This window comes from Gymnoscopelus microlampas, assembly GCF_963454915.1.
Source record: "Gymnoscopelus microlampas genome assembly, chromosome: 8".
Taxonomy (NCBI): domain Eukaryota; kingdom Metazoa; phylum Chordata; class Actinopteri; order Myctophiformes; family Myctophidae; genus Gymnoscopelus; species Gymnoscopelus microlampas.
This window is the reverse complement of record NC_139945.1, coordinates 3,904,276-3,921,777: the sequence shown is the minus strand read 5'-3', so window position 1 is coordinate 3,921,777 and position 17,502 is coordinate 3,904,276. Positions and strand designations below refer to the sequence as shown.

General features: G+C 46.3%; 1 protein-coding gene across 1 annotated transcript in view; it reads left to right on the top strand.

The window, feature by feature from the left end:
* rap1gap2a (RAP1 GTPase activating protein 2a) overlaps positions 1-17,502 on the top strand; it is a 224,941-nt gene that overhangs the window by 4,366 nt on the left and 203,073 nt on the right. Inside the window, exon 2 of the mRNA XM_084065182.1 lies at positions 7,317-7,352. Within this exon, the coding sequence (XP_083921308.1) occupies positions 7,317-7,352 (36 nt within the window). The remainder of the gene's footprint in view (positions 1-7,316; positions 7,353-17,502) is intronic.

Here is a 17,502-nt window from a genome sequence, read left to right as displayed (position 1 = left end):
TAGTCCAAAATTCTCCTTTAAAGGCACACTGTGATGGACTGTTGTGGTGGCAGTTCCCTGGGCCACCACAGGGGGCATCGTGTCCGACCCTGCCAAAGGGTCAGCGAGTAACGGTGTGTGCGTGCGTGCGTGCGTGCGTGTGTGTGCGTGCGTGTGTTTGCGTGTGTCGGAGTCTCAGCTCTAGTCAGATGTAATAAAGGGGGGCTCCAAGGAAAAAAAGGTTGTGAACCCCTGATGGTTAAAATATTAGCTTGCGTGAATTCTGATTGGATTATACCTGTAACTGATAACTGAACTCCATAACCGTCACTCCATCCATAGTCCATAGTTACTAATCAGGTTATTACAGGTTCAGGTTTTATCTTGGGTGACTCAGTTATATACCTGGAAATTAAATGAGTGATCCCCCCCCCTCCCCCTCTCTCTCTCTCTCTCTTCATTGTTGCTAATTCCCTGATTTACCCTGACACTTATGTCATCTTGTCACTGCTGACCCCTGCTGGATGCTCTTGGCCCTGCTTGGTGCTGTAGGGATTGTATTTAAACCTCCTGATGCACATCTCCGGATGGAATTATTAATAGGCTCTATGCACAGCAGCCATATTGGGAATGAATTGGGCCCCTTCCTTAGTTCCTTCACAGGTGTTACCAATAATACTAATTAAGGCTCTGTTCCATTTAGTGTGGCATAGTGGTTGTCTTATTTTCAAGGACCCCCATAACTCTGAGAGTGTACAAATGGAACCAAATGGACCCGTTCCATTTGTACACTCTCAGAGTTACACACCCACCATAAGGGGCCATTTGGGAACCAAAATGGAGTGTTTCTAGTGAGCCAACATGCACGATATCAGCACCCTGACCAGAATGGAACAGAGCCTTCATCAGTATCATTGGTAACACCTGTGAAGGAAGTAAGGAAGGGGCCCTATTCATTGCCAATATGGCTGCTGTGCATAGAGCTTATTGGCTGCCTCAAGGTTCGAGGATTTGTTGTCATGGTGACATCTTTATGTACAGGACAGGTACATACATACACACACACACACACACACACACACACACACACACACACACACACACACACACACACACACACACACACACACACACACACACACACACACACACACACACACACACACACACACACACACACACCAGCAGGCAATGCAAATCAACTGTTAACTTTTTTGCAAAGCCTAACTTTCATTTCCTATACTAGAGGTTTGTGGGAAACGATCGATCACTAGATTGCATCGCGTTCAGCGAAGTGACATAATAATCAGTGGTGGAAAAAGTACTCAAATTCTTTACTTAAGTAAAAGTACCAATACTGCAATATAGAAATACTCTGTTACAAGTAAAAGTCCAGAATTCTAAATTTACTTGAGTAAAAGTAGAGAAGTATTGGCATCAAAATGTACTTAAAGTACCAAAAGTAAAATTACTAAAATGTTTGAAAATAGCAGATCTACAAGCTCACAACCCGTGAGTATCCCTTCTTGTATCCCTTCTTGTCACCCTTGTTTGATGGATGCTAGTTTGACAGCAACTTTTGGTTTAGTTTTAGTCCTAGTCTTTTGAAATGTTTTACTTTTATTCTAGTTTTAGTCGACTAAATCTACTGTTGATTTAGTCGACTAAAATAGATATTTGGCGGCGCCGTGATGGCGTCGAAATGGCAGATTTTCACAAGCCAAAATAGCCGATCTACAAGCTCACAACGTGTCGCGCTGCGACGCGTTGTGCGCTTGTAGATCGGCTATTTTCGGTCTGTGACCCCCGCACTGACCCATGATGACTTCCCACTGAGCCATAGTCGGCTATTAGACCTCCGTCTAAAACCGGGTTATAATTGGTCTAACAGTGAAAGTTTTTTAGTGGTGTAGGCTCAGCCTAGACGTTGATTAGCTGTTTTTTGAGGGTCTTTATATAGACGTCTATATTATAGACGTAATTTCAACGGCTATATATAGACGGTCTATAAATAGACGCTTAAAAAACAGCTAATCAACGTCTAGGCTAAGCCTAGACCGCTAAAAAACTTTCACTGTTAGACCAACTATAACCCCGTTTTAGCCTGGCCCTTAGACGTATTTTAGACGTCTAATAGCCCAAAAAATGCTCAGTGGGTTGTCTGTTAGTTCTACTGGATCTCTTCTCCACTAGATCCCTCACTAATATTTTAATCTAGTTTTTATTTGTAGACGAAATTGACAATATATTTAGTCTTAGTTTTAGTCATCATACAGTATCTTAGTTTTTATTTAGTTTTATTTAGTTTTCATAAGTAAAAATAGGTAGTCGGCAAACATTTTTCGTTAAAGTTTTAATCAACAAAATCAACGCTGTACATTTTCATCTTGGTCACTTGTTCATAATAATAATAATGTTTATTGTCCCCAAGGGGAAAATTGTCTTCACAAGATAACAAATAACAACAAAAAAAACATATCACAAGACAAAGACATGAGGTCCCCACTGTACACAGAAAACCCTCCTATGGACGGGGCAGTGGGTTTAATGAGGGGACAAAACTCCTGCTAAAACGAACCTTTTTCCACTTTAAGGTTCTGTATCTCCGACCATACTTTGTTTTCATGTTTTTGTTTTGTATTTGTTTTTGTTTTGACCACACATGTACGGAATGTTGTTTAGATTAGATACATTGTTCAGACCAGGGGTCTTCAACAGGGGGTCCGGGACCCCTAGGGGGTCCTCAGAGTTACTACAGGGGGTCCGCCGAATCTTTGTGTGATAGGATATTTATTTTTACCTTAACCACTTGAACCCTAGCATCCATTTTCTGAGGAGAACTTTAGCCAAAAATAGCCGATCTACAAGCTGTCAACGCCTCGCAGCGCGAGGTGTTGAGAGCTTGTAGATCAGCTTTTTTTTGGCAAAGAGGCTATAGGTGTAGAGGGAAAAAGAGCAGACTAAGTAAAAAAAAAACTTTCATCTGAAACACAATTTTATACAATATAGAGTAGGGGGTCCCTGCTTCATCTCTCTCTCTCTCAACTAGGGGGTCCTTGGCCTGAAAACGTTGAAGACCCCTGGTTTAGACAGATGCAACGCTCATTGTTTAGCCGGTGTCCTAGTTTCTTCGAAGCCCCCTATACAGTACGTTGTTCTCTCTGCACTTTATTTATGTCACTATTTACTTAGTTGTTTATGGACTAGAGTCCATGCTTACTCTGCTTTACTCAGGCTTTCCATCTTTAAAGCTCTGCGGTAGAAATTCCAGCAATCCATAAAAAAACGTACGGATCGCAACATAAATAAAGTATGATCCGAGTTTCAGTCGATCTGTCATTTGGAAAATAGCTTTTCACTGTTTGTAAATCACATGAGATGCTGTGGAATAACTGCCTCGTTGCAGTTAGAACGGCACACTCTCTCACCTCTTCAGACTCACACCTCACACCCCTAGCACTCACCTCTTTTCAGCACAGATGTGAAGAATGTTATTTACTAGATGCCAGTGGTGTAAAGTACGTTTACTCAAGTGCCATACTTAAGTACAATTTTGAGGTAACTTTACTTTACTGGAGTGCTTCCAATTTTCAGTGCTTTTACTTCTACTCCACTACATCTTTGGAGGCAAATACTGTACTTTTACTCCACTACAATTATTGGACAGCTTTAGTTACTAGTTACTCTGTAGATTTTGATTATTATTTCAAAACATATACATTAACCACTTCAGCCATACATTTCGGACATGTGAAAATAGCCGATCTACAAGCTCACAATGCATTGTGAGCTGTAGATCTGCAATTTTCAAAATATTTTTTATATTTTGAACTTGTGAAATGGGACATTCTGCACAATGAGTAGGCCTACTTTTACTTTTGGTACTTAAGTAGATTTTGATAGTACTCAAATTACTTCAATTCATGGATATTTTTTTGTTTTTGTCTCATTCCTAAGTCAATAATTTGATGACCGGCAGCGGTTCCGGTATAGGAGACACAAAGGAGTCTGTCCTATACCGGAACCGCTGCCAGCCAGTCCGCTGGTCATCAAATTATTAAAATATATCCATATCGATATCCATGAATTCAAGTCTCCATGGGGTGCGTAATTTTTGGGGTGAACTATTCCTTTAACTTACGAATAAACACACTATACGGAGATAAGAGATTTCTGATAGGATATGGTGACATATATTCAAAACCCTGGAAAACATTCAAATGATATTGAAAACATGAAGGCAGTGACAAGAGCATGGTGTGTGTGTGTGTGTGTGTGTGTGTGTGTGTGTGTGTGTGTGTGTGTGTGTGTGTGCGTGTGCGTGTGCGTGTGCGTGCGTGTGCCTGTCTGTGCGTGTGTTAGAGAGACCAACAAACACTACATGGTTCAGTCTCCAAATTAATAGGATTTGCAGATTAGTGTTACAACTCCCTGGGAGACGCACACACACGCACACGCACACGCACGCACGCACGCACGCACGCACGCACGCACGCACACACACACACACACACACACACACACACACACACACACACACACACACACACACACACACACACACACACACACACACACACACACGCACGCACAGCGATATTGTGCCCCCGCACTGTCAGGCTTCAAAGGCTTCAACAGATCATAATGTAGACAGTTTTTAGTGAGGCGTTTTTTCATAGCTTCAGCAGTCAGCTGCTGGGAAGGAGAAAACTGCTCCTCCTAAACATCTCCATTCCTGATGAATCAGATCCATTATAGCCGAAAATAGCAAGCGAGGCGTTGTGAGCTTGTAGATCTGCTATTTTCGGAGTTGGTGTGTAGAGGGAAAAAAAAGAGCAGACCAAGTACAGAAGCAACGGTCAAGTTGACAATAAATATTGAGGGTTTAAAAGGATAACTGTCTAAAAATAAACATTAGCACGAATCCAACCATCTATGAAATCTATGTAAAGTTTGATCTGCGAGACAGTTTTATACAATATGTTGTGGGGGGTCCCTGCTCATCTCCCTCTCAGCTAAGGGGTCCTTGGCCTGAAAAAAACCCTGGTTTAAGTGGATTAACTAAAAAAAGAATCAACTCAAAATAATGATGTGATATTTTGCCTTGAGGGATAAAGGCTGTCACTGTTATTATTATGATCACACATTTTTTTCACTTTTTACACTGATAGCAGTGGAGCGTCCATAATGCTCTCATAAACACACTAAGCTGACATAATGTCATCATAACTGGTTTGATTTGCTGGATGAGGTGACTCTGGTACGTGAAATCACTGTCCCTTTAAGTTCAGAAGAAGTTCCCTATAGCACTCAGCTCTTCAGACCCCTCATGAATGGCCTAGTGGTTAGAGGGGTGGCCTTGATACCGGAAGGTCCCTAGTTCGATTCCCCAATTCATCACATCAATCATGAATCACCGCTGAATAGCCCTTGAGCAAGGCTTCCATGTAGGGTCCGGCTGGAAACAAGTTTCGTACTTAGTCCGACACCCTGGGTAAACAACAAACTTTGCTTTGCTTTGCTTTGCTTTGCTTTGCCACTGCACAGTGTACGAGCGAAAACGGTTTCGACCAATGGGCTTGACTCACGAGCTTGCGCACAAGCTTGCGCACGGGGCCGCGCACCTCTGTGACGTAAAACATGTCACTTCTGTGACACAGAACGTATCACAGTGGCCCCAAATAGGCCACGCCCATCACACTTTTTAAACTGGAAGAAGGGGTGAATTCGCTTCATGCGCTGGGTGAGCAACTCAATGCAAGTGGATGGGAGGGGATTTCGGGTGCCCTCTCTATTATTTTTTAACTCTATGGTAAACACACACAAAGCTGCCTGGCTGAGGGAAGGCACAGCTTAAAGGGATAGTTCACCCCCAAAAAGACTTTTTTGTAATGGATGAGTCACCCCATGGAGTGAATGAATACTTTCTACTTTTGGTAGCCTACTTTAAGTACATTTTTATACCAATACTTTTGTACTCTTACTTTAAAATTTGAATTCTGGACTTTTATTTGTAACAGAGTATTTCTACATTGCAGTATTGATATTTTTTTTACTTAAGCACAAAATTGTAGTACTTTTTCCACCAGTGCTTATTATAAGCAGACATGGCAACACTGGTAAACAGGAAACCCCTTGATATGGGTTCAGTGGTTTCAGTGGGTTACACACACACACACACACACACACACACACAATGCCAGAGAGAGCACCAGCAGAGACAGAGCTGGATGGCTCAATGGTGTAAGTTATACTTTGATTTAAACACATTTAAGCAAATAGCAGACCCAGCAAGGCTACACACACAGCCAATCTAGATTTATTGTGTGTGTGTGTGTGTGTGTGTGTGTGTGTGTGTGTGTGTGTGTGTGTGTGTGTGTGTGTGTGTGTGTGTGTGTGTGTGTGTGTGTGTGTGTGTGTGTGTGTGTGTGTGTGTGTGTGTGTGGGGTCAATGGAGTTTTAATTACAGAACAGTCTCATGAACTGTCACCAGTAGCTCTCAGCTAACAGTGACATATCAACCAATGGACAGACTGGGACTTTTATAGAGTCACGTAGCTGTCCTGTTCTCATGCATCTTTCTCCTCTGTGGGTTGGGATCATATTGATCTGAAAATGAAGCAGATTTCCCCCCTAAGTTAAGCTGTTTTTTTTGCATTTATTTGCCCATGGGCTGCTATGGGGTCTATGCAGTGGTGCAAGAAGTACTTAGATATTTTTCCTAAGTAAAAGTAGCCAATACCACAATATAAAAATACTCTGTTACAAGTAAAAGGCCTGTGTTAAAAAATGTTACTTGAGTAAAAGTACAAAGGTATTGGCATCAACACATACCTAAAGTACCAAAAGTAAAAATACAAAAATGTTTGAAAATAGCAGATCTACAAGCTCACATATCATTTTGGGGGTCCTTGACATGGAAAAAGTTTGAGCACCACTGATATAGCAACCAAAGAACAACAAGCAGAACCCCCATCTCAAAAAAAAAAAATGTTGTTCCAGGGACCCCCAGAAGCAAAGATTTTACTTAAAAGATGATCGCTTTAAAAGAATATATCAAAGATCTGCAGTCTTAAAGGGTTAAATGGATTCATAATGTTCCAGATCTCAAGTTGGAAATCTCAACCGTGTTCTGCTGCTGCTGCTGCTGCCAGTGCTAATGACATTCTAAATAAAGCCAAGGGTGCTTAAAGAACATGGCTTTAATGTCTGCTTCTGAATAATGGTGAATACTAATCTCTCTCTCTCTCTCTCTCTCTCTCTCTCTCTCTCTCTCTCTCTCTCTCTCTCTCTCTCTCTCTCTCTCTCTCTCTCTCTCTCTCTCTCTCTCTCTCCAGGATTGACAAGAGCAGTCTGTCTGCGCTGAAGGCCAGGTAGGTTGATGTTCATCCATGTCTAAATGACCATTGTGTAAATGTGCATTTATATGTGCAGTTTAGTTTAATATGCATGCTGCAGAGTATTAGAGAATCAGGTGTGTGTTTGTAGCACTGCCGCTGTGCAGGTTGGGTTGTGGCTTTTCAGTCTAACATGAGCTTGTTGTTGTTGTTTTGGTTGTTAGTGTAGGCCTATTAGTGTATTCTACACCTGGCTATAATTGTTGTGAACACTGCTGCCCCTCATGGACACATAAGGCAGTGCTTCCCTACCAAAGATCACAGAGGGGGGGGGGGGGGCGTGAGGCCTTCATTGTCTGTTTGGAGGTAGTCCAACATTTTAGCATAATCACAGTAATCCTTAATCATAATCCATCATATTCAAATGGCTTTTGCAGAGAAATGAGACAGACTCCAGTCACTTTCAAATCAGAGCACTGCAGAGGGCAGGTGTGTGTGGGTGTGTGTGCAGGGCCGGACTGGGACCAACATTCAGCCCTGGCATTTTGGCCCAGTTATATATTGGTATCGGTTGATATCAGTAAAGGAAATTAAGAGTTGGACAATATCGGATATCAGTAAAAAAGTCAATATCGAACATCCCCACACAAAATAATAACTTGCACTTTTTGAGTCATTATATTTGTCCAAAACAGCAACAAAAACAAATCGCCTTCATTAATTCCACTCATAGCACTAGTACCAGCGTCTACCACTTCCAGCCTTAGCCTGATGCCAGCCGTTATGATTCATCTGCACTCTATATAATATTCATATTCAGCCCCTCTGTGGGTTCACCATGTAGACGCCATGTCTGATTCAGGGAGGTTAAGCCATTGAGACCGGGAACGCACCTGTGTGTGTCATTTTTATTTTTATTTGGGCTATTCAAAAAATTGCAGATACACAAGCTCATAGCGCGGCACCGAGTGCCGCGCTATGAGCTTGTAGATCTGCTATTTTTTGAGAAATTGTGAAAATTGGTGCAAATCTTTGAATATATATATATTGTTCAAATATTTTTTAACTCAGATCTTTGCTTCTGGGGGGTCCCTGGAACAAAATGTTTTGAGATGGGGTTCCGCGGCCAAATACATATCATTTTGGGGGTCCTTGACATGAAAAGGTTTGAGGACCACTGACATAGAAACATAAGTTTTTTTAGAAAACTGTTAAGATTTAGAAGATTATTTGTAGAATCCCCCAGAAGCAAAGATTTGAGTTACAAAATGTTCACTTTAAAAAAGAATATATATATATATTCAAAGATTTGCAAAAAAAAAAGAGTAGATCTACAAGTTCACGAGTGCTGCGCTATGAGCTTGTAGATCTGCTATTTTTTTTTATATAGCCAAAGAAATCTGATAAATGACGCGGATGCGTTCCCGGTCTCAATGGGTTAAGTCTGGAGAGCTTGCCTTTGATGTGCTCCAGCACTCAGACTGTTTTAATGAGTGTCGCTGAATAGTCAAGCGTGTGTGTGTGTGTGTGTGTGTGTGTGTGTGTGTGTGTGTGTGTGTGTGTGTGTGTGTGTGTGTGTGTGTGTGTGTGTGTGTGTGTGTGTGTGTGTGTGTGTGTGTGTGTGTGTGTGTGTGTGTGTGTGTGTGTGTGTGTGTGTGTGTGTGTGTGTGTGTGCGTTCGTGCGTGCGCGCCACACACACCCTTCACGCTGCTCTACCTGCGTCACTGTGGGCAGCAGGGTGAAGGTGTGTGTTTTTTTCATCTATGCCCCTGGCTAGGCATATTGTATTAATATGCAATGATGCGTTAACCTGACTCCCACAGATTGGGCGGTATTGAGTTCACGTTAAGTTCACGATACACAGCCAGGCCTGGTTATCAGACTGAAGCTGCGTGGAGCTTCAGTCTCTGCCGGGTAGGTATTCATTCATTCATTTTGCTGTTGCCAGTGTCCAAATATCTAATCAATCACACCCTATGTAATCGTAGATCTCCCTTTGGAAAGGTAGGTAGAGCCGTGGCCAGTGGATACAACTCAAACAAGTGTCTTTTATGGCGTTTTATTTCTGTTTCATTCACACACAAACTCTCACACACATATCTAACACTATACTGGTCGTTACAACGGTAGTTAGCAGGTTATAAACCTGCAGATAAAACATAGAACATAGCAATCATTACCGACATGAAATACATCTTCACAAGGTATAATATATATATGCAAGAAATAAGTTATGTCGTGTAAGGTCGGAGCTTAATTGTACATACCATCTGCCCACCGCGGCTCTTCTTTGTTACTGAGATACTAAACCAAAAGCCCCGGTGCTAGGAAAGCTGACGCATGCGCAGTACACTTGGTCACGATGGCAGGCATAACAAATAGCTTAAAAAACCCTCAGAAAGTTAGATAGTAAATACATAAATCACCCCACTACTAGGACAATACTTTCTATGCGCGGATTAAGCCGCTAATCTACCTAAATCTTAATGAAAGTATATAATTAAATCACGCTAAACCGGACGTGCGTCATCACTCCGTCATTTCTGAACAAACGGTCATTTACCACGGGATGGCGCTAGAGGGCCATATAAGTAGTTACATGTCAATAAACACTCCACCCTCATCATAATCATAGATTATTCCACACCTCCCACTTGGTCCTCTGGCTTTAAGACCCAAGAGGACCACCACCCATAACCCCCTTAGTCCATGCATTCGAAACATTTCTCCAAGGGAAAAATAATGGGCACTAGGCCGTCAATATTGTTCGTAAAAGGCGCAAACAGTGTCTGTAAAAAACGCAAAATACGCGAAATATTGTCTGTAAAAGGTGAAAAATACGTTACAAAAATGGTGAGATCCTTCTCGTGGTCCTTGATGCAGCATACAATCCTTTAAGCGCAGCCCTAGCAGATGCAACAAAGCACAACTGCCAACTAAACATACAGAAGTACAAGCCCGCACAGAGGTGGGCTTAGACCTCGGTCATGTCCAGTCACAGTTGTACCAAGTTGCACCGGCACGGAACTGGCCTTACCGAAACACACCGCCAACCTCCAGGGAGGATGGCAGTGGGGAATCTTTTCTTCTTTTACTGCTCTTCTACTGGTAGAAGAACCACCAGCCTCCTAACGTCCCTGTGGAGGATGGTGGACGGGCAACTTGCGACGGGCTGGTCACTCTTGGAAGGGCTGGTGCCGGCAGGAAGGCTGTGGCAGGTTCTCACCTTCACGTCTCGGACGACACCTTTCTCATCAGGAAACGCCTCCACGACTCGACCCAGTCTGAAACGGCCTCTGAGTGCGTTCTGGTCAGCGAGCCATACCAGATCTCCGACGGTGACGTCCCTGGCAGGGGTGTGCCACTTCTTCCGGATGAAGAGTCCTGGACCCGCTAGCTGGCTCCACCGTTTCCAGAACTTGTCCACCTCGATCTGGATCGCTCTCAGACGGACGAATGGGTAGACAGTGGATTCGAACCCTCCGGGGTCGCCACTGGGCCCTGCGCGCCCCAGCAGGAGGGAGTTGGGGGAGATGACCTCAACGCTCCCGTCTTGCAGCTGGGTCAAAGCGCCGATAGGCCTCTCATTAGACAGGTTAGCGGCCAGGTATAGAAGCGTCTGGAACTCCAGTGCCGTCATGTTTCCTTCTTCTCCCACGCTGCTCATCGCTCTTTTCATTACATGAACTGCTGCTTCTGCAGCGCCATTTCGGTGTGGCGAGTCGGCTGGGTGGAATACCCACGTCCAATCTGTGCCAGTCTCGGCAGCTCTCTTTTGGACTTTTTCCTTGTCGACACTTGCCAGGAACTTGTAAAGTTCTTCCAAAACTGGCTTAGCTCCAACAAAGTTGGTTCCCTGGTCAGACCAGAGCTTCTTCGGATGGCCTCTCAGGGCAGTGAAGCGTTGAAATGCTTTCAGGAAACCTTCTGTTGATAGGTCTTCTACGACGTCAGCATGCACCGCTCTTGATGCCATGCAGCAGTAGACAATGCCCCAGGCTTTCTTGCTAGTCCTTTTCTTCACTGCATCTCTGATGGTGTAAGGGCCGAAGAGATCCAACGTTGTGTATTCAAAAGGTGCAGCTGGCGTTGTGCGCTCCGGCGGGAGGTCGCTCATAACTTGCTGGCACATTTTTGCCCTGTTCTTCCGGCAGTGAATGCAGGAGTCGATTACTTTTCGAGCAACTCTTGGTCCTTGCACAATCCACGCCTTTTCCCTTATTCGTAGAAGGGTACCAGCTACTCCCTCATGGTTGGCCCGGTGGGCTTCTTCAGCCAGAAGGATGCTAACCCACTCCCCGTAGGGAATCAAGGGCACTCCGGGCCGTCCTTCAGTCATAGTTTGGACTCGGCCGTGGCACAGTAACAGTTTAGAAGTTTTCTCCTCACGGACTACAAGCCTGTTTAGTGTAGTTTCAGGAAACTTCACTCCTTTCTGAGCTGCCAGGCTTAGTTCTTCGAAGGCAGCTTGACGTTCAGTCACTGTCAAGGCCTCCCACTTTACTGGTGTGCAGGTTCTCTTCTTCCGTGATAACCAGAACTTCACTGCTCTTCTGACGAAGCCGATTACATTACAGAGCTTGGTCAGCGTGCTGTATCTTCTTGGGTCGACTTGGTCCACAAGCGCAGCGCCCCAGAGCTTGGGAACTTTGCTCTCTTCTGAGGGAAGGGCTGTCGCGTCTGAAGACTTTTGTGGCGCTCCGTCGTCCGTCTTTTTCTTCTCATGACTGTCAGGGGGAGTCATCAGCTTGGCCTGTGCTCTCGTAGTTACAGCTGAGAAGGACTTTCTTTGGAGCTTGCTCACGACGTCTCTAGCAGCAGCCACTACTTCGGAGGCAGATTTCATGGGCCATTCTTCTTCAGGATCGGCCAGGAAGTCAGGACCATTTTGCCATACAGAGCCCTCTTTGAGCAGTTCAGGGGTGCAGCTGCTCCTTGTCACTAAGTCAGCAACGTTTAGTGCTCCAGGTATCCACCACCAGTCTTCTACAGGGCCAGCCTTCTGGATCTCCCCAACTCGATTAGCAAAGAACGTCTGGAACCCGTAGCTCTCTCTTTGGATGGCACCTAGCACCGTCTGGCTGTCTACGAAATGGAACCATCTCTCCACTTCCAATCTTCCATGCTTCAGCACGTAGCCCTTTAGACGAGAGGCGAACACAGCTCCACAGATTTCGGCCTTGACCGCGTCACCCTTCTGGTCAAGAGGGGCTAGTTTTGCCTTTGACTCTATCAGTCGGGTGACTACACCATCGGATGTCCTCCACCTTAGGTACAGTACAGCTCCATAGGACTCACAGCTTCCATCCGAAAACGTGATACCCCAGGGCTTCCCCCTCCAGCCGGAGGGCGTGATGCTCCTGTGAAACGTGATGCTGCTCAGTCTTGTGTACTCCTTGAATAGCTCTACTGCTTTTTCACGGAGGTCATCAGACAGTGGTTCATCCCAGGTGTCTCTCGTCAGGTTTCCGGCCTCCTGGAAGGCTCTCCTCACGAGAATCACTCCCTTTTGCTTCATTGGTGTTGCGAGACCTAGAGGGTCGTACAGTCCAGCAACTTGGCTTAGTAGCACCCGACGTGACAATGGGTTTGGCGTCATCTCCACAACTTCCTCTTCGCTCAGGTCTTCTCCAGTTCTCATCTTCCCCTTTCTACTAGAGAAGTTGATGGATACCATGACAAAGAGCTTGTCGTCACGGACGAGGTAACCCACCCCTAATGCCTTGTTGTCCTCTTCTTTGAGCTGGTTAGGGAGAATCAGTGTTTCAGGTTTGGATTCTGTGGCATCAATCCTCCCACTTTGCCCAGACCGGACCCAGGGCTTGAGGTGGAAGCCTCCTGTCTTCAGTATAGCTTCAACCCCCTCCAGGATCTCTTCAAGTCTGCTGGGGTCATTATTTGATGCAAAGATGTCATCCACGTAGCTGTTCTCCTGAATGACACTTCTTTCGTCCACAAGGTGGGAGAACTGAGGAAGATTGGCAGTCTCCCTCATAGCCACTTGCGCTATGCATCCGGCTGGCTTATCTCCCATGTTCACCCTTACAACGGCATAGTCTTCAATCGTGTCCTGTGGTGAGTCTCTCCACAGGAATCGGTGAAGATGGACTTCTTGCTCTTCCAGCCAAACTGAATTGTACATCTTTTTGATGTCGCCGATAGCAGCAAACTCTCCCTCCCGGAATCTGAGTAATACTGCCCGAATGGGGTTTAGCACGTCTGGACCCTTTAGCAGGATGTTGTTCAGGCTCACTCCCCTGTATTCTTGGCTGCTGTCCCAGACGATACGCACTGGCGTGGTAACTGAATGGGGATTGGGTGCTGTCAGATGACTCACCCACCACACTGCTCCCGGCCACTCTTCCATCATGGACTTTGTCAACTTCACCGCTGCTCCTCTTTCAATCATTTCGTGGATCTGCCTGGAGTAGGCTTCTTTCCACTTGGGATCTTTTTCAAGGCGCCTCTCTGTTCGTAGGAACGTTGCTTCCACTACTTTGCGGTTGTTGGGGAGTGACGCCGGATCCTCCTTCCAGGGGTACTTTGCATCCCAGTGGGGCTCTCCACTGTGCTCATCCCTTTCTTTGAAGGTCAAGCCTGCTTTTATACGCTCCATCTCCCTTTCTTCAACCAGCGTCATCTCCTTTCCTCCCGGAGAGCATTTCCCGCAACGACAGCCCCCGCAAGCAGGGTCACATGCTGCTCCAATGCTGTCCATCTTCAACCAACTTATGGCATCGGTAGCGCTTGCAGCGGTAGTTGCCCTTTTCACATTACCCACAGGCCTTGAGACGTTTAAAAGGTGTTCCTTTTCCACATTGCCCACAGGCTTTGGTACATTGGAAAGGTGTTCCTTTTCCACATTGCCCACAGGCTTTGGGACATTGAAAAGGTGTTCCTCCACCCTAATGGCTGCCGTCCTCATGGAACGAGCAAAGTGTGTTAATGAATGGCGTGTTGTCACCTCCACCTCTTCAAAGAGGTCCGGATGCACACCACTCACGGTCTTGCCCAGGGGGCCATCCCACAGCACTAGATCACCGATTCTATGCAGTCTTTGCGGTGCTAGTCGGCCTTCGCGAGTGCTGATGAGAAGTTCAATCTTCTCGGGACGGGCCAATTCTCCTGGCCTGACCCTTGGGAAGAACTGCTCCAGTTCTTCTGATTCCACCACTCGATCCACTTTGGCGATGTCATCCAAACCGTAGCAGATCATCTCGTGGGATCTTAGGGTTCCTCTTGGGGTCCATACTTTGATTGCCACAAGATATCTCCTTGTGTCGACCCTTACCTCCATCTTCCCGACTCCAGAAACCACCAGTGTGATTGGTTCACCAGTCAGTCCGAGTCTGGTAGCGGCTTGGTGCGTGATATAGTTGGTGTCGGAGGCGAGGTCAATCAGGGCTCCAATATAGTCTCCTCCTCTTGTTGTGACATCCACAAGCATCATGAGGACCGGTAGCTCCTTCTCCACCAGACTGTACTTAGAGCATACTTTTGAGGTTGCCTTGTTAGTGAAGGCTTTCTTAAGATCCTCCATCTCTCTCGGACTCAACTTAGTTGCAAGTCTGGCTGTGACGGCTTCCTGTTCCTCTGTCAGGCCACGAGGCCCTCTCTTCTTTTCGACCCTGGTCTCCCTTCTGGTTGACGCCCCCCTTCCTTCTGAGCTGGGGCAGAGGAGGTAATGATGGTCTGCAGGAGCGTCCTCCCCAGCACACCCTTCCTTTCGGCAGGGAAAACCCTGTTTACATGCTCTGTCAGCCCCGTGAACGCTCAGGCATCTGGGACACGCCTTTGTCTTCTTTACCTGGACATTCTTAACTGACAGGTTAGCCTTCTTGAAGGCTGGGCAGGCGTAGAGTCGTCCTCCATGTTTTTCATCTCCACACATAGTGCACGGTTCTCGCTGGGACTCCCTTTTGATCTCACTCACTGCTGTCTTGGTGAATGACTGCTTTTCCTGCCTCCTCTCTCTCGGTTTCTCCCGCTGGGCCGTCTTCTCATTAACATAGGTGGTTCCAAGATCCATCTCTGCTAGCCTTTCGAGGATCCCCTCCTCCACTTTCAGAAACGTTAAGAGCTTGTCGAAATGATTCCCTTGGTTGACATCATTCATGGCGTCCTGCTCATGGGAAATCCATTTCCTCTTGACCTCCGCGGGAAGTTTCCCTACTATCCTATTGATCATCAAAGGATTTTTGATGGCCCCCACCATTTCCAGGTCTTCTAGATCGCACAGTGCCCTTTCCACTGTCTGGATTAAGGTTATTGCCTTCCTAGGCTGGTTGCCCTTCACCGCAGGCATTTCCTCCAGTTCCTCCAGGATCACCTGAGCAGTAGTGCCCTTGTTTCCAAACCGGTTATCCAGGAGTCTAAAGATATCCATTGACGTTCTGCATGTATCTAATCGAAGCTCTGTCTTCAGTGCCCCTTCCAGGCTGTCAAGTAGGTGAGCCCTCTTGCACACTTCTAACCCTGAGGGTTCTGCATGTCCCTGGAGTTTCTCCCAATTGTTCCGCCAGTTCCAGTAGGTCCTTCTGTCCCCGGAGAACATAGGCAGACTAATCGGCTTCACCTTGACTTTGGGCCTGTAGTACTGGGCGCTGCCATCTCCTCCAGATGCCATGCCTGACCAACCGTGGGATTCAAACGCTGCCTGCGGAGCTTCAGTGACGCCGTGCTGTCCTGTACGGCCACTCTGCAGATGTGGTGGTATGCCTGAGGCTGGGAATGACAAGCGCGGAGTCCCACCGTCTCTTACTGGTGTTGAGGACTGGTGCTGCATTGTCCAGGCCGGAGCGGGTGGCCCCACATATGCACGCTTAGGATAGACACTGCCACCGGATACAGCAGGCCGGTCTCTAAGGCTATGCACTTGCGGGCTGGCTGGGGTTGTAGTATGCTTTGACGGGTCGTTATGTCCCTCGTCTACCACCACCACTGACGATTCGTCTTTCTCGTCAGCTCCCTTAACCTCCCTGAGCGCGGCCCAGTCTTCCAGTAGCACTTCTTTTTGGTCCTTTAGGATCCTGTAAGTAGTCTGCATCTCCTCTGCTTTATCCACAGGGACAACGGATAACCACTCATTCATCACTTGTACAAAGTCATAGAGTCTCCTCTCTAGACCTCTCCTCTCTCTCTCTCGTTGCTCTGCGGATGCCGCCTGCAAGCTACGCACCTGGACCTTCCCCAAAGCATCATCAAACTCCCCCCTCAGGATTCTCACATTCGGTTCTGCACAGCGGGTCCATAGTTCCGCCCGGACCCTCTGATCTGTGTCTTTGAGCCTTTGTCTACCGGCAGCCCTCTTCGTCTGGACTTCTGCAATCGCTCCTGCGTTTGCGGTCTCATCCTCCTCTTTTAAGGCTATCTCATATGCATTCCAGAACCCCAAGAGTCTCTTCCACTCATCCTGGAGTGCTTTTCTCTCTCTGTCCAGTTCCAAGGCTGGCGCACGATCAATAGCATCGTCGATCTGATCTGCTATACTCCCGTATGTGGTCACTGCATTGATTAGCTTCTTCTTTATGTCACCACTTGACCCCATATTGCTTTCCGTCTTATTGCTCCCCTCTACTGGCTTTCAGTGCACATATAGGGACCCCGGAACAGTTTGATTACGGCTCACTAGGTAGCAGATCGCAGCAGAGAGAACAATAGCAGCAAAGTCAATAGCAGCAAAGTCAATGGCAGCAAAGTCAATAGCAGCAAAACCAATAGAGCGCTGCTGCAGCCTCCTTAGCACGTAGCAGTGTGTTGTATCTTCAACAAGAGACAATAGGGCTTCCTTAGCATGTAGCAATATAGCATAGCGTCCTCAGCGTAGCTTTCTAGCAAAACATCCAGCAACAATAACTCAGCATGTAGCAGCGTAAAACAGCAGCCGTTGTATCTTCAACAAGAGACAATAGGGCTTCCTAGCATGTAGCAGTATAGCATAGCATCCTCAGCGTAGCTTTCTAGCAAAACATCCAAGAGACAGCGTAGCAAGAGACAATAGAACTCAGCATGTAGCAGCGTAGCATAGCATCCGTAGCGTAGCCTTCTCTAGCAAAACATCCAAGAACAATAGAACCCAGCATGTAGCAGCGTAGCATAGCATCCGTAGCGTAGCCTTCTCTAGCAAAACATCCAAGACACAACAGAACTCAGCATGTAGCAGCGTAGCATAGCAGCCGTAGCGTA